The sequence below is a fragment of the Pollachius pollachius genome (genome assembly GCF_949987615.1).
Source record: "Pollachius pollachius genome assembly, chromosome: 2".
Lineage (NCBI taxonomy): Eukaryota > Metazoa > Chordata > Actinopteri > Gadiformes > Gadidae > Pollachius > Pollachius pollachius.
The window spans coordinates 7,669,514-7,695,079 of record NC_136935.1 but is presented as its reverse complement, the minus strand read 5'-3'; the positions used below and the strand labels follow the sequence as shown (position 1 = coordinate 7,695,079).

General features: G+C 50.9%; 2 protein-coding genes across 2 annotated transcripts; both read left to right on the top strand.

Annotated features, from left to right (window-relative positions):
- Positions 1-921: 921 nt before the first annotated feature.
- On the top strand, positions 922-3,078 carry zic2b (zic family member 2 (odd-paired homolog, Drosophila) b; the record flags this gene model as incomplete). Its single annotated transcript, XM_079730677.1, has 3 exons — positions 922-1,846; positions 1,998-2,164; positions 2,863-3,078. 3 exons carry the CDS (start codon positions 922-924, stop codon positions 3,076-3,078), a joined length of 1,308 nt encoding a protein of 435 aa, XP_079586803.1.
- A 1,535-nt stretch (positions 3,079-4,613) lies between these two features.
- pcca (propionyl-CoA carboxylase subunit alpha) lies at positions 4,614-22,442 on the top strand. The gene is made up of 23 exons (XM_079758740.1): positions 4,614-4,678; positions 5,456-5,536; positions 5,943-5,990; positions 6,779-6,847; positions 7,882-7,995; positions 8,371-8,424; positions 11,048-11,179; positions 11,600-11,636; positions 11,732-11,810; positions 12,227-12,329; positions 12,714-12,808; positions 13,560-13,710; positions 14,135-14,278; positions 14,690-14,764; positions 15,290-15,358; positions 15,444-15,519; positions 16,151-16,364; positions 16,979-17,081; positions 17,815-17,913; positions 18,372-18,425; positions 19,929-20,069; positions 21,043-21,120; positions 21,331-22,442. Exons 1-23 carry the CDS (start codon positions 4,625-4,627, stop codon positions 21,397-21,399), a joined length of 2,139 nt encoding a protein of 712 aa, XP_079614866.1. The 5' UTR covers positions 4,614-4,624; the 3' UTR covers positions 21,400-22,442.
- The last annotated feature ends 3,124 nt before the right edge of the window (positions 22,443-25,566 follow it).

Below are 25,566 nucleotides of genomic sequence, written 5' to 3'. Positions count from 1 at the left end.
TGAGGAGACGAGGTGACGAGGAGACGAGGTGGCGACCGGGCGCTAAACACATTGGTAGCACCCTGGCGCTGCACGCAAATTTAAATGAGCTCATTAATTAACATGGAGGTGACTAGACAACAGTTATTCATTCATAGAGAATAGCGGAATAAGGCTAAATAAGAATAAGGAATAATACTAATAATACTAAATATTTTACCATCTGTTGTAATGAATTTCAACATTATTATGAATGTTATTAGCACCGGTATCTATGCCTTTACTCAAAACACGTCAGTAAACAGAGGCTTGATAACATTCATTAATTAAAAGCCTATGATTTGTTGTTATAATTAGAATGTTGTGACATAATTGTGTCTCTTTGCAACATTAGTCGCCGATAAACTAAACCTAGTTTACACGAGACAGAAAACTATCCCCGTCCCTTCTCTCTCTCTCACACACACACACACACACACACACACACACACACACACACACACACACACACACACACACACACACACACACACACACACACACACACACACACACACACACACACACACACACATTGTTTTGTTTGTAGGGATAGGAGCCTAGCCCCTCCTTTATGGATCCAGGGGAACTCCCATTGGCTGGTCGGTGTAGGCCACTTAAACGTCTGACCAATGGGACGCGGGTGCTGTTTGTGGGACCCCCGGGGTTCTTGAAAAGGGGGCGACGGGGTAACTCTAGGGCCACATTAGAAGGGACGCCGCACCAACTCCCACACTCTTAACGTTTAGCCTCAGCTGTTCTGTTTTGGTTGACTTGAGTCGAGACTTTTTTCACTCTTAACACTTTCTGCTCTCCCCCTGCGTCGCGCCTCGTGCACGGTGTTTGAGTCCGTTTGGATACCAGCAACCCAGGAGCAGGGCACCTCTAGAGAGAAAGAGAGAGATGCAGCTGCAGCTCGAGCGGGACCCTCCCGGTATGTTTGGGGACCCCACCATGGCGCTCCAGTTCCACATCGCGGGTTCTTCCTACAAACACAGCGGGGACCCCCACCAGCACCCCTCCGCGTGCCACGGCCTCGAGGACCCCTCCGTTGCCGCCTCATACGCCAGCAGCACGCGGGACTTCCTGGCGCGGAACATGGGCTTCGCGGCGCCGGAGTCCTGCCCCTCCGGGGCTATCGTGGACCGCCAGGCCCAGGAGCACCTCTTCCGGTCCATGACTGGCTCCCTACTGCCGCACCACCCGGGCGGAGAGCGCCCGGCGCACGGCCACAGCCACCTCCGTTTCCCGGGACTCCACCCTCACCACCACCACCTCCACCACCCAGAACAGCAGCTGGTGGGCCGGTTCCCGGGGCTCCCCGCGGGGGTCGGGATGGAGATGTTCAGCCAGGATCAGCTCCACCACGGAGCGTCCGGCGCTCGAGGCGAGACCTGTGGCGACTACGGGCCCCCGGGGGGGCTCAACATGGGGCTCGCGGGCCACCATCACCCCGGGGCGGGGGCGTTCTTCCGGTACATGCGCCCGCAATATACGAAGCACGACCTCATCTGCCGGTGGATCGGGCCGGACCACGCGGAAGAACCGGCGGGCGAGCCGCATCGGTTCTGCGGGCGCACCTACGGCACCATGCAGGAGCTCGTGACGCACGTCTCCGTGGAGCACGTGGGGGGTCACGACCAGAGCCACCACGTCTGCTGCTGGGAGGACTGCCTGCGCGAAGCACAGCCCTTCAGGGCCAAGTACAAGCTCGTGAACCACATGCGCGTGCACACCGGAGAGAAGCCCTTCACGTGCCCCTTCCCGGGCTGCCTCAAGGTGTTTGCGCGCTCGGAGAACCTCAAGATACACAAGCGGACGCACACAGGTAACCGTTTTACTCCATAGTTGCTGCACGTGCACTGTTATATTTAAAACATTATATTTGTAATTCTTAAATGTATCAATGTCAATTTAGCAATCATCAAAGCCGTCAATCATCTCCGAGTTTGACACGAGGTGTTCGTTTCCGTCCGCAGGAGAGAAGCCGTTCGTGTGCGACTTCTTCCAGTGCGACCGGCGCTTCGCCAACAGCAGCGACCGTAAGAAGCACATGCATGTGCACACGTCCGACAAGCCCTACGTGTGCAAGATGTGCGACAAGTCCTACACGCACCCCAGCTCCCTGCGCAAACACACCATGAAGGTAAGAGCGAGGAGGGTTTGGGGATAAGTCGTTTGGTGATGAGTTGTCTAGGTTACTTTACGCAGAGCAGCAGCCCCGTTACGCACGGCTTGTAACCCCTCCACGGACGAGCCTCTGCGAGTCTAAGAAAGTGCGATGCACTGAGACTTAATCATGTTTTGTTTGTGGTTTCAATACTATTATTATGAATTATTTCAGAAGCATGTCCTTTCATATTGGCTTAGATGCTCTTTACATCCATCCAACAATCAATCAATCAATCAATCATCAAACACGTAAAAGATAACCCAGGATGTGTGTCAGTTCCAGACCTGTAGAAGCCATCCAATCATATGATCCGGCCCAAATGAACTGATAGGTTGAGAGTTTAGATGTTTTTAGCTGGATATTAAAAAATCGGTGTGCCTGTGTGTGTGAGGGTGAGTGTGTCTACGGTTGTGTTTGTGTACGACTGAGTGTGTGTGTGCATCTGAGTGTACTTCTGAGTGTGTGTGTGTGTACGTCCTAGTGTGTGCGCGGGTGTGTGTATGTATGGCTGTGTATGTGCGGCTGTGTATGTGCGGCAGTGTGTGTACGTCTTAGAGTGTAGGTGGCTGAGTGTGTATGCTGGTGTGTGTGTGTGAGGTGTGCATGTATGTGTGGCAGTCTCCGGTGCGGTGTGTCCCCGCAGAGGTACTAACGCCGCTCCTCTCCTTCAGGTTCACGTCTCCCTCGCCGACGCCGACTGCTCCCCAGCGACCAGCAGCGGCTACGAGTCCCTCTCCTCCCCCCAGGAGATGGGCTCCCCCGGGTCCGACTCCCAGGGGCCCGCGTCCCCGGACCCCGAGGGGCCCCCCCGCGGCCCCGTCCCGTCCAACTACAGCGAATGGTACACGGTGGCGGGCCAGGAGGTCCGGGGCAGCAGCTTCATGTGAGGGCCACCCCGGGCGTCGCCATGTTTACGGATGAGAGACCTCCCCCATTCACAGGCGAGGGGGGGGTCAGGTCCTGATGCGGTGGCCGCCCTCCCCAAAACCCGGGTGGGAACCTTCCGCGCCGAGCTCAAGGCCTCTTGGTCGCATTATTTCATTTTTATAAATCTCAGGGTTGGGGTTCGAGCTGAAGCAAGTAGTGCCCCTCCCACCTGCAGGGGGGAGATGGGGGGTACTTTTGGGTCACACAGGGAGAGGAACAGGAGCGCACCATGCCAGACCAGAGGCAGAGCGGGATGAACATCTAGAGAAACACGGCCCGACCAAAGGGTTACTCTGAAGAGAAGGTCTCTGAAGAGGAGGTCTCTGAAGAGAAGGTCTCTGAAAAGGAGGTCTCTGAAGAGAAGGTCTCTGGAGAGGAGTTCTCTGAAGAGGAGGTCTCTGAAGAGAAGGTCTCTGGAGAGGAGTTCTCTGAAGAGACGGTCTCTGAAGAGACGGTCTCTGAAGAGGAGGTCTCTGAAGAGAAAGTCTCTGAAGAGGAGGTCTCTGACGAGAAGGTATCTTAGGTGAAGGTCTCTGAAGAGAAGGTCTCTGAAGAGCAGACCAGAGCTGGCTGACCACCGTTTCCTGCGGCCAGAAGCTCAGGCAAAGTTGCATCGGCTGCGGCCATCTTTTTCCTCTGTCATGTGACCCAGCATGAAGCGCTGCTGTGACAGCAGGCAGCCAATCAGAACTCAGTAGCACTGTAGTTTGGATGCCCTGATTGGGTCGATACACAACCAAAGACATTCAGAGAATCCACTGAGAAGTGAAGCGTGCAGCGCATGTCGTGGTATCCTGAGTGGACATGTTGTTAAATGGTCGAGCGTTTTCAATACTATATTTTTTTTTTCATGATTTTCTCATATATTTTATTATTTTGTATTTTCTTTTTGGAGCCAATCAAACCGTCTCCTGGGCGGGACCATGTCTGAGGTTATGGACCACCAGGGGAGCAAATTGGACTCAGGGTGTCTGTGACGAAAAGCAATAAAACACAGGGATACGATTATTTTTGTTACTTTTATAAAGAATTGAGCATATATATTGTCAGAATGTTGTTTATATTTTGGACTTGCAGGAAGAAGCGTGTGAGCTTCGTCTTTATCGACTCCAAGACAACAATAAGCTATTAATTGCACCAAAAATAGAGAAAAAAGTTGTTAATACTTAAGTGTTCTCTAAACAATCCCAAAATACTTGCGTGCTGTTTACAAGGACTGCCTGGTATGACCAAAGAATGTTAACGTGTAAGAATTGACCTGGGAATGTGAATCAGAAAGTGCCAAAATTAATCTCTGAATGCAATAAATCTCGTTTATATGTCATCCGTCTAAGCCTCGGTTCTATATTGCAATAAATAAACCTGCATATATCAGAACTATTTCCATTAACCCAAACATCCAACATCAATGCGATGACCACATATTTCTGAGCCGGCCCCTCATTGGTCAAGAGGAGCCCCGCCTTCTGATTGCGCCCTCACGTCATCACGTTGTCGGCTGCAGTCATGGCGGCGCACATCAGCACTCTGTTGCTCCCTAGACTACTGGTCGCTGCAAAGGTGAGACTCACAGAGAATTCGCTCCTACTATAATTAAACGGCGATAATGTACTTGTCGTATCGACACTTTGCTCTCGAAGCCCCGTCCCGTCCCTCGGTCCGCAGCCTTTATACACAGACGGGACAGGAGTCGGGGCTAACCCGGCTAACTCCTCCACTAGTCCACAGTCAGCCAGCAGGTCCAGCAGTCACCCAGCAGTTGCGTGTGAGGTTACAGCCTCAGATCGTGTGGATCAGACCCCACCGTCCATACGGAGTGGCAGGTGTTAGTGGTCAGACTGTCCTTGACGGTCTCCTATGTCGTTTAGTTCACTCGATGTCCCACCGCAGACGTCAATGTCAAACTAGTGCCCCCCCCCCACACTGCTGTCATAACCCCCAGAGGAGACTGATGCCGGGGTTAGACCCGGGGTCCACATGCACGCTGCTGGGATACGAACAACAAGTGCAAGGTCGATGCATGTACTGGGGGTCCTAGTAATGATCTGCTGGAGTAGAGGGAAGGAAGTGTGTATTGTGACCTACAGTCCTAATTCTGTGTGTGTGTGTGTGTGTGTGTGTGTGTGTGTGTGTGTGATGAACAACAGCCTAAACGTCTTGTCAGATGTGACTCCATTGGTTGTAGTGTTATGACGAGTACACTGTGAAAAGTGAATGTTTCTGTGTGTTGTGATTGTAGCACAATCAGAATGTATTCTTGAATAAAGTGTATTAAAAGTTGAATTCTCTGGTTGCATATCTTTTTGTCATGTGAGATGTTTGCCGTTGGTTTCCCAGAATGCATCGCTCCATGCCAGATGGCAGGCGGTGGCCCACTCTGCCGTCCGCTACTCCACCGTCCCGGACCCTCAGGAGAAGGTGAGGGGTGGTCTACACTACCACCATCTCCCCTTAGTTCACCTGTTTATAGGCTGCCATCTCCCCTTAGTTCACCTGTTTATAGGCTGCCATCTCCCCTTAGTTCACATGTTTATAGGCTGCCATCTCCCCTTAGTTCACCTGTTTATAGGCTGCCATCTCCCCTTAGTTCACCTGTTTATAGGCTGCCATCTCCCTTTAGTAGTTCACCTGTTCATAGGCTGCAGTCTCCCTTTAGTTCAGCACAATGTAATAATATAATAGTATACATACTATTTAAATGAACTCTTTAGACATTTAGTCTAACCCAAGTCACGCTCCCCTCCCTCTGTGGGTTTATCAGCATGTTTGGGTCGACGTGGGGAAGTAGGAGGGAGCTGACTCCTCTAATCTGTCCTTTCCTCAGACCTTTGATAAAATCCTCATCGCCAACAGAGGAGAGATCGCCTGCAGGGTAAGACCTGCTGCTGCATGAATAACAGGAGATAAGATTAACTTTATGACTCCCAGACTTGGTCATTAAAGCACAGGGAAGCATCACACATTAAACTTTAAGAAGGGAGGTATCTAAAGAATAAGATGAGGATAGGCTTAATAACAATGCCACTGAAATTACACTTACATTAAGCTGGAGCTTTGATCCACTTGAATTAGACTTGAGACTTGAATGTGAGTACAAAGCAGAAAACAACTAGGATCTCTCCCAATGATTTGAGTCATTATTGTTAAGGGTTTAATGGAAACTATTTGGACACTTGGATATATGGATAAAAGTTATTATTGTAATGAATTTCATCCAAGGTGATGAAAGCAAAACAATATTTATGTGTTCCTCATACCCGCAATACAAATATAAATGTATAGATAAAGATATATAGATAGATATAGGTATATAGAGATAGATATTTATTTATATATATGAATATATGTGGGAGGCTAACATTAACTTATATATATATATATATATGTGTATGTATGTATGCATACATACTATATACTGTACATACATACTACCAAGGAATATGCAGAGAATCGGTTTAAACAGCCAGTAAGCGCAGTAGAGACTGTAGGTGCAGACATGTCTGTGGGGCTCCAGGTGAGTCCAGAGTGGTGGCTGCCGCTGGTCCGTACCAGTGGAGGTTAAGGCTGGTCCGTACCAGTGGAGGCTAAGGCTGGTCCGTACCAGTGGAGGCTGAGGCTGGTCCGTACCAGTGGAGGCTGAGGCTGCTGGCTCTTCCTCAGGTAATGAAGACGTGCAGGATGATGGGGATCCAGACGGTGGCGGTGCACAGCGACGTGGACGCCAGCGCGGTGAGTCAACGCCATCAGAGGAGACTTCAGTGTTACTGTACAGCCCCTAATCACAGGTACAGTCTCAAAGTGCGTTTATGACACCCCCCTGACCCTAGCCCCCCAGAGGGCAAGAAATAAGTGCTTAATGAGCAAGGAAGAAATCTGGAGAACGCAGAGTGGGGGATCCCTCCTTCAGAGTGGGGGATCCCTCCTTCCAGGGTTGGTCAGGACTCAGGAGTGAATCGGGTGTCATAATCACATACATACATACATACATACATACATACATACATACATACAGGTAAAACATTTTAAATCGGTGACAGGGTGCCTTCTTCACACACTGGCACTACAGCCTCAAACAGCGACCAGGCACGTGTCTGAGGCGGAGTGTTGGAATGCGGCCCTCAATGTAATGTTTTACTTGTTCAACAGAAGGGCAAGACATGCGTTTCCATTCCCTCACAGATATATAGAGATATAGCCATAAATATATATATATATATATATGTATGTATGTTTATAGAGAGAGAAGTGCATACATAAACACACTCCCTTGCTCACTCTCAAACTATATTATGAGTGAGAACACATTTTAAAGTAAGCTGTGTTTTGAACGACAACTGAGAGGAAGAGCGGTGAGGAGCTGCAGGGAAACACAAACACACACACAGGACGATCCTATCCCCCCCCCCCCCCCCCCCCCCCCCACACACACACACACACACACACACACACACACACACACTCATTTGCATACACATATGCTAACACACACACTCCCTTTGTTGATCCAGATGTTAATGTTAATCCCATTGAGTTGTCTGTCAATCACTCAGGTGTGTGCGTGTGTGTGTGTGTGTGTGTGGGTCGGTTGCATGTGAAAAGGAAAGGTTAATTTGCAATGATGTTAATTAATGCAAATGACGTGGCCACATGTGAGTCCGCCATTCTGCGGCCAACCGACACGCTGACCCTTTTAACTGTTGCTAGGCGACCGCTCTGATCAATAGATCAATACATCGGTGTTTCATCCTCTTCTTCTCGTCCAGGTGCACGTCAAGATGGCCGACCAGGCGGTGTGCGTCGGCCCGGCACCGACCAATCAGAGCTACCTGAACATGGACGCCATCATGGAGGCGGTCCGCAGCACTGGCGCCCAGGCGGTAGGCGGAGCCTCCGACTGGCACACACAGGGCAAAGGCTAGCTGTGTGTGTGTGTGTGTGTGTGTGTGTGTGTGTGTGTGTGTGTGTGTGTGTGTGTGTGTGTGTGTGTGTGTGTGTGTGTGTGTGTGTGTGTGTGTGTGTGTAAAACCGATGTGGCTGCTAAGACACACACTTTTAGCGACTAGCTGTGGGAGGCTAACATTAGCTTCAAATACATAGGGAAACTTATGCTCGCTAAGACGAACACACACACACACACACACACACACACACACACACACACACACACACACACACACACACACACACACACACACACACACACACACACACACGTGTTGAACGCTGCTGTCTGTCTGTCTCTCTCTCTGTAGGTCCATCCAGGCTATGGCTTTCTGTCGGAAAACAAAGAGTTTGCGAGGCGTCTGGTGAGTGCTGCCCGGTCCCCTCACACCTCCTCTGTTGGTTCTGTCACCTGCCCCCCCCCCCGGCCCGCGCTGATAGCCAGGGCCGAGGGGGACGCCTTCAAACACACAGCCACACGGCCGCTCACACTAATGACCACAGGGATATTCTATTAGAGATAAGGCCGCCCTGACGCGAGCTACGGGGCTCTGTGTGAGGGGGGGAGGGGGGGGGGGGGGGGGCGGGGGGGCGAGTGTTGGGGCAGGGGGGGTTTGACCTACCCCCTATCCGGTGGTCTTGGGCCCGAACCCCTAACTGACTAAACGTCACATTCCTTCACTTTAGTCGGGGTAAAGGGCTGATTATGGTTTCACGTCGACACAACGCAGGGGGTTTACGGGCCCATTACGTCCTTGCAGACCCTGATGATGTGCGCCTCCCAAAAAGTGTAACCTTGTGTCTGTGACTGGTCCGCTTACTAACCCGACGCAGAACCAAAACAGGTCCACGGCTGCGTTGGAGCGTCTGCGTGGTCCTTGCGTTGCGTCGACGTGGAACCATAATCAGCCCTTAAGTCGTTGACCACGGATGAGCTGAACAGGGATTCTTTCCTACTGGGTCCAGCACCAATAGGGATTTGAAAATGCAAAGTACAACGACATGTTTTTACTGCATGTTGTCCGTATAGAAATACAGCTGGATGCGTCATGTAAGTGGCACACTTCATTCAGATGCAGATCATTTTAGCTCACACAGAACATTTCTTTGCATCAATGATAAACTAATACCAGATCCAGCAGTCCTGCTATGTTATAGCAGAACCTTTGGTCCAGCAGTCCTGCTATGTTATAGCAGAACCTCTGGTACAGCCGTCCTGCTATGTTATAGCTAGGGATAACATGTTATAGGGATAACATAAATCAATAAGTAAACCAATAGGAGTGGATGTTTACACATGGAACAACAGTTATACAAATTGCTCACTTTCAACATCGTTGTGTGTGCAATCAGGGGTAGTGCGCTTTCTTTTGTGTAACTGTATTTTTTTGGTGGTATAAATGCATATTAATGCAGGGTTGTGTGGCTGGGCAATCGGGTCCTGTGTGTGTTTCTGTGTAGCTGTTTGAGTGTGTTTTTGTGTTGCTGTGTGTGTGTGTGTGGAAATGGAGATGTCATAACATTAGCAGTTGAATGGAGGGTCTTTGTGCGGACTAGGGGCAGACATCTCCATGCTAACGCAGCCCTCGGGCCTCAGGGGGGTAAGGGCCCTCTTAGCATGAGAAAGAGTCTGCAGGGAACTACAGATGGAGGGGGATGGAGGGGGATGGAGGGGTGATAAAGTCCTCTAGCAGATAGAGGTGGAGGACTGGGTACAGCTGGCTGCTTTTTCATCAGATAAACTCTGATGTGGAGTCTAACCCCAGACGTTAGGATTGTCTATCACCACGTGATGATAAGAGGACCAGGGATACATGATGTGTACCGTGTGATGGTTAGACCAGGGATGACTGATGTGTATCATGTGATGATGAGAAAGAGCAGGGATGGATGATGTACCATGTGATGATTAGACCAGGGATAGATGATGTGTAGCAGTCAGGGTGGGTGCATTGAGTCTCGACTTGTTGCCCTATGGAAGAAATGCAAAACAACAAAAGTTGTATTTTGCATTATAAACAGGTTTTTCATGTATACAGTAAATGATAGTGCGCAAATGGCTATAGGGCCTAAACTGTTCTCCAAGAGAAACTCATACTTTGTTTTTCTTGCTGCAAAACTGTGTGTGTGTGTGTGGGGGGGGTGTGGTGTGGGTGTCTGCGCAGTTGAAAGATGTATTTCCCAAGCTGAACATGAGTCCATCTCACGAATAAAACCAACAGACGTTTTTTTTTATTGTATTCAACTAAATGACAACCATAAACATTAGCATGTTACAATCCCAGAGTTTGAGTATTTCCTCTCCAAATGAACGCTTTATTGCGTCTCCAGTTCCTTGTTAGTGTCCTAGGGGAGTGCTGATGATCGGCTCCTACAAGGCCATTAAACTACCAATAAAACGCAAGCAATCCTGAACCACCACAAACCAAAATAACTGTCTTTCTTATTCTTCTGTCATTGTACTGAGATCGATGTTTACTTTTAGTTTAGAACTTTAGATGTCGTTTTTGATTATTTGATTTTACGTTGAGCTACCTTTTTTGGTCCGATTGTGTAAACGCAAAGGTGTAACGGAGTTTTAGCAATGGCGACGCCTAGTGGTGGATAATGATACCGCGGTGATTCAAACGGCAGGGATCCTGTCATAATTAACTTACACAAAGGCTAATCATATGTGGTTGTTGATTAATTGTTGTGTTTATTATGAATCATCCAAACGAACACAATCTGTCGTCTCTCATCTGTTAATATTAAAAAGTCTAATTTATTTCAGCCTCATTACATTCATTCTATACAATCTTTTTTAATTTACTCTACAATGTACCACAGTGACTCCGCATCTCCATCTAGAAAAAGGTTTCAAATTTAGTATTTAGAATTATGTTTTTTAACTTTATTGGTGTTTTTTCTTTTTTATAAGGACTCTTTAAATAAAGTTATAAAAATAAAGGGTGGATTTGATTGACAGCGGCTTGTTTCGGTTGCTAGGCAGCGGAGGGCGTGGCCTTCATCGGGCCGGACACGCATGCCATCCAGGCGATGGGCGACAAAATCGAGAGCAAGCTGATCGCCAAGGCCGCCCAGGTCAACACCATCCCGGGGTTCGACGGCGTCGTCGAGGTACGGTCCCCATGGCAATGCACACCCTGGTTACTACACCGTCTGTCACAGTTATGTAGGGAAAAACGTGGCGTGTTTCGTAGGAGGAAGTGTTTGTCAAATGTCCGTACGAAGCCCGCAGAGTGCAGATTGATCCTCGTGGTTGTGGCGCCACACAATCCTAGTGTAGCGTATCACTCTTGTCTAATGGGCCTCAAGTCTGTTTTGGTATGTGAAAATTAAAAAAACAACATTTTAAAGGTGACATATTATACCACCAGGTGTGAGTGTGTTTAGCCGTTACAAGCCAAAAGAGGCAGATTTCCCAAACGGCTTGTAATGGCTAACCAGACTCACACCGGGTGGTATAAAATGTCAACTTTTAAACGATGTTTGGACTGTGTGTAACGGTGAGTCGCTGACGAACGCCTTGTGTTCCAGACGGTGGAGGACGCGGTCAGGATCGCCCTGGACATCGGTAAGTAAGGAGCTGTCTGTCAAGCGCTTTAGAGTTCAGGGGGGGACAGGTGTGTTTGGGTCCAGGCTCTTTAGGGCGTGTGTGTTTGTGTCCAGGTTACCCGGTAATGATCAAAGCTTCTGCCGGAGGAGGAGGGAAAGGCATGAGGATAGCCTGGAATGAAGAGGAGACCAGGTGCCCTGTCTGTCTGTCTGTCCTGTCGCTCTCTCTGCCTGCCTGTCGCTCTGCCTGTCTGCCTGTCTGCCTGTCTGCCTGTCTGCCTGTCTGCCTGTCTGCCTGTCTGTCTGTCTGTCTGTCTGTCGGTCTGTCTGTCTGTCTGTCTGTCCTCTCGCTCCATCTGCCTGTCTGTCCTCTCGCTCCATCTGCCTGTCTGTCTGTCTGTCTGTCCTGTCGCTCTGTCTGCCTGCCTGCCTGTCTGTCTCTCTACCTGGTCTGTCTATCCATCTGTCTTGGTCTGTCTGCTTGATTGGTCTGTCTGGCTCAGTTTCTCTGTCTCTCTCTGCAGAGGTTTGTGTGTGCGTGTGTCTGAAATTGTGTTTGTTTGTGTGCGTGTGTGTCTGACATTGTGTGTTTGTGTGTGTGTGTTTCAGGGAAGGCTTCCGCTTCTCCACTCAGGAAGCGGCCTCCAGCTTCGGCGACAGCAGACTGCTGATCGAGAAGTTCATCGACAACCCCCGACACATAGAGATACAGGTATAGAGATACAGGCATAGAGATACAGGCATAGAGATACAGGCATAGCGATGCAGGCATAGAGATACAGGTATACACATAGAGAAAAATGTATAGACACACACACACACACACACACACACACACACACACACACACACACACACACACACACACACACACACACACACACACACACACACACAGATATAGAAATATACACACACATACACACTGAGTACCTATATCGGGTTACATCTAATTAAAGGTGTTTGTTTTATTGAAGGTGTAGTCTGATGGGCACAGGGCTGATGTGTGTTATCTAGGGTATAGTCTGTTACTAAAGGTGTGGTCCGATAAACCAGTGGTGATGCTTGTTATTGAAGGTGTAGTGTGTTACTGCAGGTGCTGGCTGATAAACACGGTAACGCTCTGTGGCTGAACGAGAGGGAGTGCTCCATCCAGAGGAGGAACCAGAAGGTGGTGGAGGAGGCTCCCAGGTCAGTCCCGCTAACCCCCCTACATCTGATGGTCCCACACAGACCTCAACCCCATTCTTTGTTTTCCCTAACAACCAGTGACATCTGTGTGTTAGGGTCAGGGTTTGTATGTGTGTGTGTTGACATACAGTCGTCATTTTGTGTGTTTTGTGATGTGCTGGCCTACAGCTGTGTGTGTGTGTTGTATTGACCTGTGTGTGTGTGTGTGTGTGTGTGTGTGTGTGTGTGTTTGTGTGTGATGTGTTGACCTACAGTTGTGTGTGTTGTTGTGATGTGTTGACCTACAGTTGTGTGTGTTGTTGTGATGTGTTGACCTACAGTTGTGTGTGATGTGTTGACCTACATTTGTGTGTGTTGTGATGTATTGACCTGTGTGTGTGTGTGTGTGTGTGTTGGGATGTATTGACGTGTGTGTGTGTGTGTGTTGTGATGTATTGACCTGTGTGTGTGTGATGTGTTGACCTACAGTTGTGCGTGTTATGATGTATTGACCTGTGTGTGTTTGTGTGTGTGTGTGTGTGTATTGTGATGTATTGACCTGTGTGTGTGTGTGTGTGTGTTGTGATGTATTGACCTGTGTGTGTGTGTGTGTGTGTGTTGTGATGTATTGACCTGTGTGTGTGTGTGATGTGTTGACCTACAGTTGTGTGTGTTGTTGTGATGTGTTGACCTACAGTTGTGTGTGATGTGTTGACCTACAGTTGTGCGTGTTGTGATGTATTGACCTGTGTGTGTGTGTGTGTGTGTGCAGCACCTTCCTGGATGTGGAGACCCGCCGGGCCATGGGGGAGCAGGCGGTGCAGCTGGCCCAGGCGGTGCAGTACTCCTCCGCCGGCACCGTGGAGTTCCTGGTCGACTCCCACAAGAACTTCTACTTCCTGGAGATGAACACTCGGCTGCAGGTGGGGGCGGGCCGCATTCCAACCGTCTGCGGCACGCGTCGCCCCGCGCACGCCTGTCTGTCTCTCGTACTCTCTACTCGACTGTCTATCCATCGGCCTGTCTGTCTTGGTCTGTCTGCTTTGTTTGTGTGTCTGTCTGGCTCGGTGTCTGTGTGTGTGTCTGAAATTGTGTGCGTATGTGTCTGAAATTTTGTGGGTGTGTCTGTGTGTATGACCGAAATTGTGTGTGTCTGTGTGTGTGACTGAAATTCTGTTTGTGTGTATGTGTGTGACCGAAATCCTGTGTGTGTCTGTGTCTGTGTCTTTGTTGTGTGAAGGAAGAAGACACACATTTTTTTAGCTGGAAGAAATCTCTCCCTACTAAATCTCCCCATGTTCTCGGCCCGCGTTGTAACCGCCGTCCCATTGGCTGAACTGCTTCCAGGTGGAGCATCCAATCACAGAGCTCATCACTGGACTGGACCTGGTGCAGCAGATGATCCGCGTCGCCAAGGGTTACCCCCTCCTCCACAAACAGAAGGACATCCCCATCAACGGCTGGGCCATCGAGAGCCGCGTCTACGCAGAGGTAGGGGCGCGTGTGCGTCAGTTGGTGTGTATATGAGTGTGCGTTGTGTTACCTTCTACTTTCTAGAACGCATTGTATTGCTATTGCGTAGCTAACATTCAACTCCATATTGCAACATTTTGTTGTTGCGTTTGTTCAGTGTCTGAAAACAACACATCAAATTCTGTTTTATGGAAACCAAACATCTTGGAACCCATAAAATGTATCCTTAATCTGTTTCTCCTCCCCTCTCCCCTCCCCTTTCCCTTCCTCCTCTCCCTTCCTCTCCTCTCCTCTCTCCTCTCCTTCCCCTCCTCTCTTCTTCCCTCCTACTCTCTTCTTCCCTCCTCCTCTCTTCTTCCTTCCTTCCTCCCCTCTCCTCTCCTCTCTCCTCTCCTTCCCCTCCTCTCTCCTCCCCTCCTCCCCTCGTAGGACCCGTACAAGTCCTTCGGCCTCCCGTCCATCGGCAGGCTGTCTCAGTACCAGGAGCCGGTGAACCTCAGCAACGTACGTTCAGCCTCTCAGTCTGCGTTCGCCTTCACATTCAGATCGCTGAGCAACAGATGCTGTCCATATCCACATAATGGTCTGTGAGGCACATGTTAATCTGTCATGTAGGTCCACACAACCTAGTTCGAACAACGACCGGGCAGAGTAGGAATCTCTTTTTAATTGTTGTGCAGTGGCAGTGAGACACGAGAACAAACAAGAAAAAGATTTCTACATTTCTTAAGTACCACAACTATGGTACAGCTCATCTGTTTTAGACATTAATATACAATAGTAGCATTTAAAGCATGTGAGTATTCATATCCATCCCTATGTTGTACATTTTCATATAATTCATGTTATTTATATATTTGACATATTTCATACATTCATACATATTTAAATGTTCCAAGAAATGGCCAATTGGTTGCGTTGTTGTTCATTTGTGTTCACAACTACAGTTATAAACATGGCGCCCTCTCTTATCATTCAGTAAACGATTGTTTAGATGCGACCACGCCTTCCTCTTCCTGTCCCTCCCAGGTGCGTGTGGACAGCGGCATCAGTGAAGGAAGTGACATCAGCATCTACTACGACCCCATGATCTCCAAGGTAACACTCTCCCTCCGCTCCGGTGCTGGCCGTGACGATGTAGCCATGCAGGAGACTGAGTTGTCCTCTCGTTTGTCTCTGGCAGCTGGTCACCTACGGGGCCACGCGGGCAGAGGCCCTCTCCAAGATGGAGGATGCCCTGGATAACTACGTCATCAGAGGTACAAGTACACACGCATGCACATTGATACTACGGTCAGATGTTGATTGGGTTAAAATGATGCGTGTGAAAGCGGACGAACAACATTTTCAGAAGTTGTTGGTCTGACCTGAAAAGGGGTCATTTACATTTAAGGTATTTAGAAGACTTATAATAAGTACGAAGAAGAGAAACAACGATATGTTGCTATCGGTACAGTAAGGGGGTCATGGCCCAACAGAGGAAATACTGTCCTTAAGCTGTCTTTCTGTCTACCTTCCTGTCTCCCTCCCTCCCACCTTCTCTCTCCCTCCCTCTCTGTCTCCCTCCCTCTCTCCTCTGTCTCCCTCCCTCTCTCCTCTGTTTCCCTCCCTCTTTGTCTCCCTCCCTCTTTCTCTCCCTCCCTCTCTCCTCTGTCTCCCTCCCTCTCTCCTCTGTCTCCCTCCCTCTCTCCTCTGTCTCCCTCCCTCTCTCCTCTGTCTCCTTCCCTCTTTGTCTCCCTCCCTCTCTCTCTCCCTCCCTCTCTCTCCCTCCCTCTCTGGCTCCCTCCCTCTCTGGCTCCCTCCCTCCCTCCTCTGTCTCCCTCTCTCTCTGTCTCCCTCCCTCTCTCCTCTGTCTCCCTCCCTCTCTCCTCTGTCTCCCTCCCTCCCCAGGTGTGACCCACAACATCCCTCTCCTGCGGGAGATCATCACCCATCCCCGCTTCATCTCCGGGGACATCAGCACCAACTTCCTGCCGGAGGTCTATCCCGACGGGTTCAAAGGTCACCAGCTGACGGCGGGAGGGCAGAGGGAGCTGCTGGCTTCGGCGGCCGCGCTGCACGTCTCCGCACAGCTGCGCGCGCAGACCTTCCTGGGCACTCTGAGGTGAGGAACCACAGGAACCAGAGACCCAACCCACGAGGCTGACCTGGGTCTGCTTCAGCTGTCTCCCTCTAGTGGTGAAACACTGTTACTGCGTGATCACTAGGCTACATGTAGCTCAGCTAGCGTGTTGATCACTAGGCAACACGTAGCTTAGCTAGCGTGTTGATCACTAGGCTACATGTAGCTTAGCTAGCGTGTTGATCACTAGGCTACACGTAGCTTAGCTAGCGTGTTGATCACTAGGCAACACGTAGCTTAGCAAGCGTGTTGATCACTAGGCTACACGTAGCTTAGCTAATGTCTTGATCACTAGGCAACACGTAGCTCAGCTAGCGTGTTGATCACTAGGCAACACGTAGCTTAGCTAGCGTGTTGATCACTAGGCTACATGTAGCTTAGCTAGCGTGTTGATCACTAGGCTACACGTAGCTTAGCTAGCGTGTTGATCACTAGGCAACACGTAGCTTAGCAAGCGTGTTGATCACTAGGCTACACGTAGCTTTGCTAGCGTATTGATCACTAGGCTACACGTAGCTTTGCTAGCGTATTGATCACTAGGCTACACGTAGCTTAGCTAGCGTGTTGATCACTATGTCCTTGACCTGTGTCCCCAGGGTGTCCAGCTCCTCCCAGGAGCGGCGGCGCTGGGACCTGTGTGTAGAGCTGGGGGGGGAGCGCCACCCGGTGGTGATCTCCAGAACAGGACAGACCTACACGGTGAGGCCCCTACCGCGGAGTAGAGCTGCAGCTCATGGGGAAAACTCTTACAGCTTACCTTCACCACTTTTATTGTTCATTTGCCTTTTGAAAGAAGTTCTCCCGGAACTATTCAAGTATTCAGAGTCTCCTCTCTCGGTCTCCCTCCCTCCCTCTGTGTCCGTCCCTCTGCCTTTCTTGCTGTCTCCCTCCCTCTGTGTCCGTCCCTCTCCCTCTCTCTCTGTCCGTCCCTCTCCCTCCCTCTCTGTCCGTCCCTCTCCCTTCCTCTGTGTCTCCCTCCCTCTGTGTCCGTCCCTCTCCCTCCCTCTCTGTCCGTCCCTCTCCATTCCTCTGTGTCTCCCTCCCTCTGTGTCCGTCCCTCTCCCTCCCTCTGTGTCCGTCCCTCTCCCTCCCTCTCTGTCCGTCCCTCTCCCTTCCTCTGTGTCTCCCTCCCTCTGTGTCCGTCCCTCTCCCTCCCTCTGTGTCCGTCCCTCTCCCTCCCTCTGTGTCCGTCCCTCTCCCTCCCTCTGTGTCCGTCCCTCTCCCTTCCTCTGTGTCTCCCTCCCTCTGTGTCCGTCCCTCTCCCTTTCTCTCTGTCTCCCTCCCTCTGCTTGTGTCCGTCCCTCTCCCTTCCTCTGTGTCTCCCTCCCTCTGTGTCCGTCCCTCTCCCTCCCTCTGTGTCCGTCCCTCTCCCTTTCTCTCTGTCTCCCTCCCTCCCTCTGCTTGTGTCCGTCCCTCTCCCTCCCTCCCCCAGGTGGAGGTGGGGGGAGAGAGCCTGGAGGTGAGTGGTGAGTGGGATCTTGCCTCCCCCCTGCTGCCCCTGAAGATCAACAACACTCCCAGGATGCTGCAGGTACTTCAGGGCCTTCAGCTGCTAGCCACGTAGTGCTTGGCAGCAGCTGCTAGCAAACTAGCATTTGGTTACCGCTACCGGCTAACTAGCAGATGGTTACTACTACCAGCACTAAGCTGCAGCTACTTGCTACCTAGCAGATGGTTACTGCTACTATCTTACTAGCACTTAGCTACATACAGCTACTAGCTAACTAGCAGACGGTTACTTTTACTAGCCAACTAGCGCTTAGCTACTTACAGCAACTAAATATCCAGCAGTTGACTAAAGCTACAAGTATTTAGCTACTAGCTTATCAGCAGCAAGCTACTAGATCCTAGCTAGTTGGTTACAGCTACGAACTAACTAGCGGTTGGCTCCAGGTTTATAGAGAAGCCTGAGGGTTGGCTACAGCGAGCCTGTTTAACATTGAGTGTTCTTACTCCACACATGATGACTGAGTGCATGTTGTGCTCTAGTGTCTGTCCAGGACTGCGTCTGGGGACATCTGTCTTCAGTACCTGGGAACATCGGTAAGACTGCCTCATAATAAAAAACACATGTGTGTGTATTTTAGTATGTATATTATATTACCATGCTTAAGCTAGAGACCATTTAGATTGCGGATACAGAAAATCTGCATAATTGGCCGATAGGTGTATTGCCATATGGTTGACACACTTGGTTGCCATATCAACCAAGTGTGTATGTGTGGGTGTGTCTGTGGTTGTGGTAATATGCAGTGTTGGGAAAGTTCACTTTCTACGTGAACTAGTTCAAAGTTCAGTTCACAAATTTTAAAATGAACTAGTTCAGTTAAACGTTCATAATTCAAAATTTTGAACTAAGTTCACAGTTCCAAAAAATGAACTAGTTCATAGTGCTTTTTTTCAATATGTTGCTGTGAGCTATTCGTTTTCTCTGGTATTTTGAACATTGAGCCCCATTTGTGGTTTGTCTAGGATGAAATAGAGTGGTTGAATCAAGTATCGTAGCGAAATACAGTTTCTATCGTGTTTCATTGCACATTTAGCGCATTTTGTAAATCCCATTGATTTCTGTTGGAAGACTCATTGCTCGTTGGCCGGAAACGGAAAGGGGGGAGTGTTCACGTTTGGTTGTAGTCTTTTTGCTCAGTTCTAGCCCTACTGGTGAGACGGAGTACCGAGCAAAAAGACTACAACTAAACTTGAACAGCCCCCTTTTCCGTTTCCGGCCAACAAGCAATGATTCTATGAGGTATTGTAGTCCGCTGAGCTATGAGCCAGAGAGCTAACGTTATGGATTGTACATATTTATAATTCGAAATTCGCCTCAGCCTGTATACCACAGACACTCTAGGGTCTATAGCATATAACCGCTTTGTCTGATTACAGTTTAATTCATTTTCCACAATTTAACAGCTCTCGTTTTGAAGAATAATCACCGCGCCATTCGTTTCAATGGGAATCGCGCTGGTCTATACTTTCAACATAAAGTGTACATATTTATAATTTGAAATTCGTCCCAGCCTTTATACGACAGATACTATAGGGTCTATGGCATATAACAGCCTTTTCTGATTACAGTTTAATGATACAGTAAGCTGGCAACACCGCAACTGCAAATTAACCACACGGAGATTACCATTGCAACCGGTCAAACAACACGGCAACACTGCGCGCGCATCCGCCGTGTTGATAAACAAATAACCCCCATATTGAACGAAGTTAAACCAAGTGAGCGTGCCGTTCACAGACACCAGAATGAACGAGTTCACAGTAACGTTCATCAGGCAGTAATACAGTACATTCAGTTCACGTTCGCCCAAAATATGAACGAGTTCACGAACTATCGTTCAATGACCGCGTTCAGGAACAACACTGGTAATATGTGTATGTGTCTCTCTGTGGGTGTGTGTCTCTGGTTGTGTGTGTATGCTATGTTTGTGTGTGTCTTCTATGGTTGTGTGTGTCTCTTGTTGGTTGTGTGTGTGTGTGTGTCTCTTGTTTGTTGTGTATGTGTGTATCTCTCTGGTTGTGTGTGTGGGTGTGTAGTTCAAGGTGCGCGTCCTGTCCCCGCTGGCTGCTGAGCTGAGCTCCTTCATGCCGGAGAAGGTTCCAGAAGACACCAGCAGCATCCTGCGCTCGCCCATGCCAGGCTCCGTGGTGGCCGTGTCTGTCCAGCCCGGAGACACGGTGAATACATGCACGCTCACTCACTCACATTATCTCACCCACTCAAACTACCATACTCACTCACACTATCATACATACACTTACATTTACTCACCCACATTAACTCACTCACTCACTCACATAATCTAACTCACTCACTCAGTCACTTTATTTCACTCACTCACATGAACTCACTAACTCAATCTGATTAACTCAGTCACTCACTCGCATTACCTCGCTCACTCACTCGCATTGTCTCACTTACTCACATTGTCTCACTCACTCACTCTGTGCAAATTACACAATCCGCTGGTTACTGTGAACACACCATAATTTTCCAACCCACAAAGTATGGATGTGAAGTGGTTCAGAGCGCAGCCGCCAGCACTGAGGCTCCACGTCGACAGCTGGGAATCCCCCAGTCGCTCCACAGTTAAGGCATCATGGAGTCAAGCAGGCCCACATTCTGCCTCTTGGATACATATCTATCTCCTTAAAGGTTCTTCTCTGACTAGGAAAGCAGCACTGAACATGTGACTGTAGCTGGTGCATGAGGAGGAGTAGGAAGCCATCCCATCACTCCACGCTACCCATGTTCACTTGCTCTTTGTACCGAGTGGTGCATCTTCTCATCCTGCCATGTTTGGTTGTAGTGTGAAGCTAAATGCTAAACGGACTGCATCCATACAGCGTTTCTCTAAACAGTGCCCACTCAAAGCGCTATACAATATTGCCTAACATTCACCCATTCATGCACATATTCACCTGCTGACGGCGGTGTCAGCCTATCAAGGCGACAGCCAGCTTGTCGGGAGCAGTGAGGGCAAGGCATCTCGCTCAGGGAAACCTGAGTGAGATCAAACTAGCAACCTTGTGGTTGCAGCCAACCCGCTCTACCTCTGGAGTCACATGCCGTCAAGCTCAAAGCCAACCCCTTCATAGGTTTGTGTCTTGATGAAGCGTCTGTGTAACTCCTCGTGTTGCGTGTTTGCAGGTGGCCGAGGGCCAGGAGATCTGCGTGATCGAGGCCATGAAGATGCAGAACAGCATGACGGCAGCCAAGACTGGAAAGGTGACCCACTCTGCTGACTATGTCAAACATGGAGATATTAGTGATGTCTCTACTCCCAGGTCCAGCACAGAATGAGCTCACTGACCTGTGTGGTGTCCATGTCTTCATCTGGTCCTACTCTCTGGTCGTCCCTCCATCTTCTCTGGTCATCTTTGTTCTCCTTCTCTGGAACACTTTGGTCATTTTTGCTCCTTCCCCTCCTCCTCTCAGGTGAAGAGCGTCCACTGCAAGGCCGGAGAGACGGTGGGAGAGGGCGATCTGTTGGTGGAGCTGGAGTAGAGATACACCGTCCTTCGAAAGCCTTTTAAAACATCTGACTCCACCCCTCACACCACCGGACCCCTCCAGCCACGGCCACCTCCACCCCCTCTGGCCACCTCCACCCCCTCTGACAGCACCAGACCCCTCCGGCCGTGGCCACCTCCACCTCTGGCCACCTCCGACCCGCTCCCCCCAGCTCCTCATGCGACCAGGGAGAACCTCCATCAACCGGTGGTTTTGGTTTGACAGAGTTTCCAAGTGAACCTTCTCCGTCGTGTTCCATCCTTCTATCTCCCGTCAGTTCACTTGGCTCAGACCTGGGCTACTACGTTCATGGACTGTATGGTGTGCCCCAGGAAGAAACCGGTCTCACTTCCTGTCCTAAAGGAAGTACCCAGCCTCACTTCCTGTCCGTTAGTGCAGTACAGGATGTGTCGGACCGCTGGGAGGGATGGGGCTTACTCCCATAGCGTCACAGTCGTGCCTTTCTCCCTCCTCTAGTACAAACCCCCCTAAAGTGATTACCTTTGGTGTTTTTGTAACGTGTTAAATACTGTAGATACTGTAGATTGTGAAAGAAGTGTTACGAGAGACGTGAATAATAAAGACAAAGGTCTCCATTTAAATGATCAGGTCGTCCGGTATCATTTCACAGACCGACGAGCAGTGAGCTTGTGGGAGTGAAGAAGAGACTCCACTCAAGAGCAGAGGATTGTTAATAGACGGTACTATGCAGTATTGACTGTCTACCCCACTACTACTGTTGGTTAGGGGGTCTACCTGTGTTAGGGGGTCTTCCTGTGTTTCCATGATCGGTTTGGACCCCCTTTGCTGGGTTCCACAGCTTTTCCTATAACCTACACACACAATGTTGAATCGACTCTGGGCTCCTTCTTGCTGATTGGTCCTTTTTGTTTGAACGTGAACTGAAAAGTGGGCCGTAAAATGGGATTATGGGGGTCCGGCCAAGACAAAGGACGTACGCCCCCTCTCCTCTCACCCTATTGGTTGGTTCACTGTTGAAATATGCACACAAAAGAAATCGGTACAATTCCGTTTAAATTCCAATGTATTTATAGGACACTAATAAAATTTGTCTTACAAATTGCAACGCAAATGCGTCTTGAATTGTTGCCCATTGAGTTTCACTTTACACACACACACACACACACACACACACACACTAGACGAGACGATACGAGACTAGAGTCTACTCTGACAGGAGCCCATGTGGTCTAGGTCTCAAAGACAACATGTGTCTCCGCTGGACCTGACGGCCCACTCCGAGAACTCTGAGCACGCCGGGATTGGAGATCCTTTGGTGTCAGGAGCGGATTGTGGCTCGGGAGTTAGAGCGGGGCAGGCTGGTAACCGGAAGGTTGCTAGTTCGATCCTGTGCCGAGGTATCCCTGAGCAAGACACCTCACCCTATATGCTCCTGACGTGCTGGGTGTCGTCTTTCGTGGCTGACACTGCCGTCGGTGTGTGAATGGGTGAATGTTAAGCAGTATTGTGAAGCGCTTTGAGTGGCCACTGGTTAGGAGAACGCAGTACAAATGCAGTCCATTTACCATACATCACTTGTGTTCTGTACAGGACTCCGGATCGAGTCCTATTTGCAGTCCCGACCCATACTTTAAGAACCGCTGCCCAGAACAAACCAACCACCAGGAACAGATCCTCTTCTCTGCTCATAAAGGAGACCTGGCCCGTCGAAGATCAACAAGCAGACGACTCGTTCGCTAAAGTAATCAAGCAGCAAATAATGTGTGAAACAGAGTACTGCCAGGCGAACGCTGGAGGGGGAAACAAAACACACGCGGTAGACCACAGCAAACACACCTGGACTCCGCCGGTTCACAGAGGCTCGTGGTTGGAGAGCTTTTTAAAGAGCTTTTAATGCAACTTAAAACCGCAGACTTTAGAAGCAGAGCTGAGCTCAGAAGACTCTTTGAGGTACAAAAGTAGCAGCGAAACCAAACCCGATAAATTAAATGAAAAGGCATTCCAGTCATGCAGACACGGGCGGTCCCCCTCTCCCCCCCATGTGGGTCCGGGTCCTCTCCCCGCGGGTCAGGGTCCTGCTCCCGCCGATCAGGGTCCTCTCCCCGCAGGGCTAGGTCCTCTCCCCGCGGGTCAGGGTCCTCTCCCCGCGGGTCAGGGTCCTCTCCCCGCGGGTCAGGGTACCCTGCTTGTTTTAAAGGCGTCGTTAGGGGCCTGTGACATCACCCTGCAGGGCCACGGGTCTCTAGGGGCCGTCCTCCGTGTTAAGGAGATATCTGACAGGAGAACGGACTTATGCTTTGCACCGTATGGGACACAGTTTCCCTGATCCCTCCTCCCCCTCCCCCTCCCTCTCCTCCCTCACTCCCAATGGCTCAACCATCTCTCACCCACTTCCCTACCGCTCACCTCCATATTTCTCCCCCTCCTTCCCATCCCTCACTCCTAACGGCTCCCCCTCCTCCCCTCCTCTCACCTACTCCCTCACCTCCCCTCCTCTCACCTACTCCCTCACCTCCCCTCCTCCCCTCCTCTCACCTACTCCCTAACCTCCCCTCCTCTCACCTACTCCCTCACCTCCCCTCCTCCCCCCCTCTCACCTACTCCCTCACCTCCCCTCCTCCCCATCTCTCACCTACTCCCTCACCTCCCCTCCTCCCCTCCTCTCACCTACTCCCTCACCTCCCCTCCTCCCCATCTCTCACCTCCCCTCCTCCCCATCCCTCACCTCCCCTCCTCCCCTCCTCTCACCTACTCCCTCACCTCCCCTCCTCCCCTCCTCTCACCTACTCCCTCACCTCCCCTCCTCCCCATCTCTCACCTCCCCTCCTCCCCATCCCTCACCTCCCCTCCTCCCACCTACTCCCTCACCTCCCCTCCTCCCCATCTCTCACCTACTCCCTCACCTCCCCTCCTCCCCATCTCTCACCTCCCCTCCTCTCACCTACTCCCTCACCTCCCCTGCCCCCCCCCTCCTCCCCTCTTGTCCCTGTAGTCCCCCAAAGCGGGGGTCTCTGCAGTCACCACACTGACTCCCTCCGTCCTCCGACCTCCTTACTCGACCGTTACAGTTTAGAGCCCCCCACCCGAGCCCCCCTCACAGGGAGGTGACCCTCATCACCAGCTCCCTGTTGGGGTCTCTGGGTCCCTGGGTCTGGGGGTTTGGGGGAGGTGGGCTGGGGCTCCGGGCCTGGGGTCCCGGGGCCCCCCGCTGCCCCAGGAGGTGCAGCACGCTGTAGGTCCAGCGGTAGCCACCTCCTCCGACACCGGCACCTCCACCTTCACCTCCACCTCCACCTTCCCTGTGTTGGTGGAGGTGGTTCTCCCCTTCGGACCCCGCCGTCACCCCCACCGCCGTCGTGGGCGTGACCTCTGACTCCTCCATGGCTGGCACCCCCCGCTGCTCCTGTTCCTGCTCCTCCTCCTCCTCCTCCTCCTCCTCTTCCTCCGGGTCGGGCGAGGAGGTCACGCCTGGATGGGCCGGGGTCATCGTCATGGCGACGGCGGCCAGGAGAGCCGAGGAGCGCGAGGAGGGGGCGGCGCCCGTCTGTCTGTGCGGGGGTGGGCTGGGTGCTGGGGGGGCCCCGGCCCGGCCGCTGGGGGCCGGCAGGGGGGGTTGTCTCCTGGGGGGGGCGTCTGGCTTCTGCTGCTCCGCCAGGTCCCGGGCCTGGGGCGGGGGGGCACACGGTCGGGATTTACAGGGGGTCCGGACTCGCTAGCTGTCTGGACTCATTAGGGGTCTGGGTACTAGTTAGGGGTCTTGTTCAACAGCTTTATATAATTTAGTCCAAAATAGTCAGAGATAATCCAACGCCTCTATGGAGCAGACGGGATCAGTCCGGACGGAGCCGGTTCCGGTACCTTGTCGTAGTTGAGGACCTTCCAGCGCTGGTTGACTGCCTGCCACCGGTGGAAGATCCGGAAGACGGACGGGCCCTCGTGGATGATGAGCACTGCACACACACACACACACACACACACACGGGCCCACACCCACACACACACACACACCCACACACACACACACACACACGGGCCCACACACACACCCACACACACACACACACACACACACACACACACACACGGGCCCACACACACACACACACGGGCCCACACCCACACACACACACACACACACACACACACAGACACACAAATTAAATAAATGTTAATATGCTA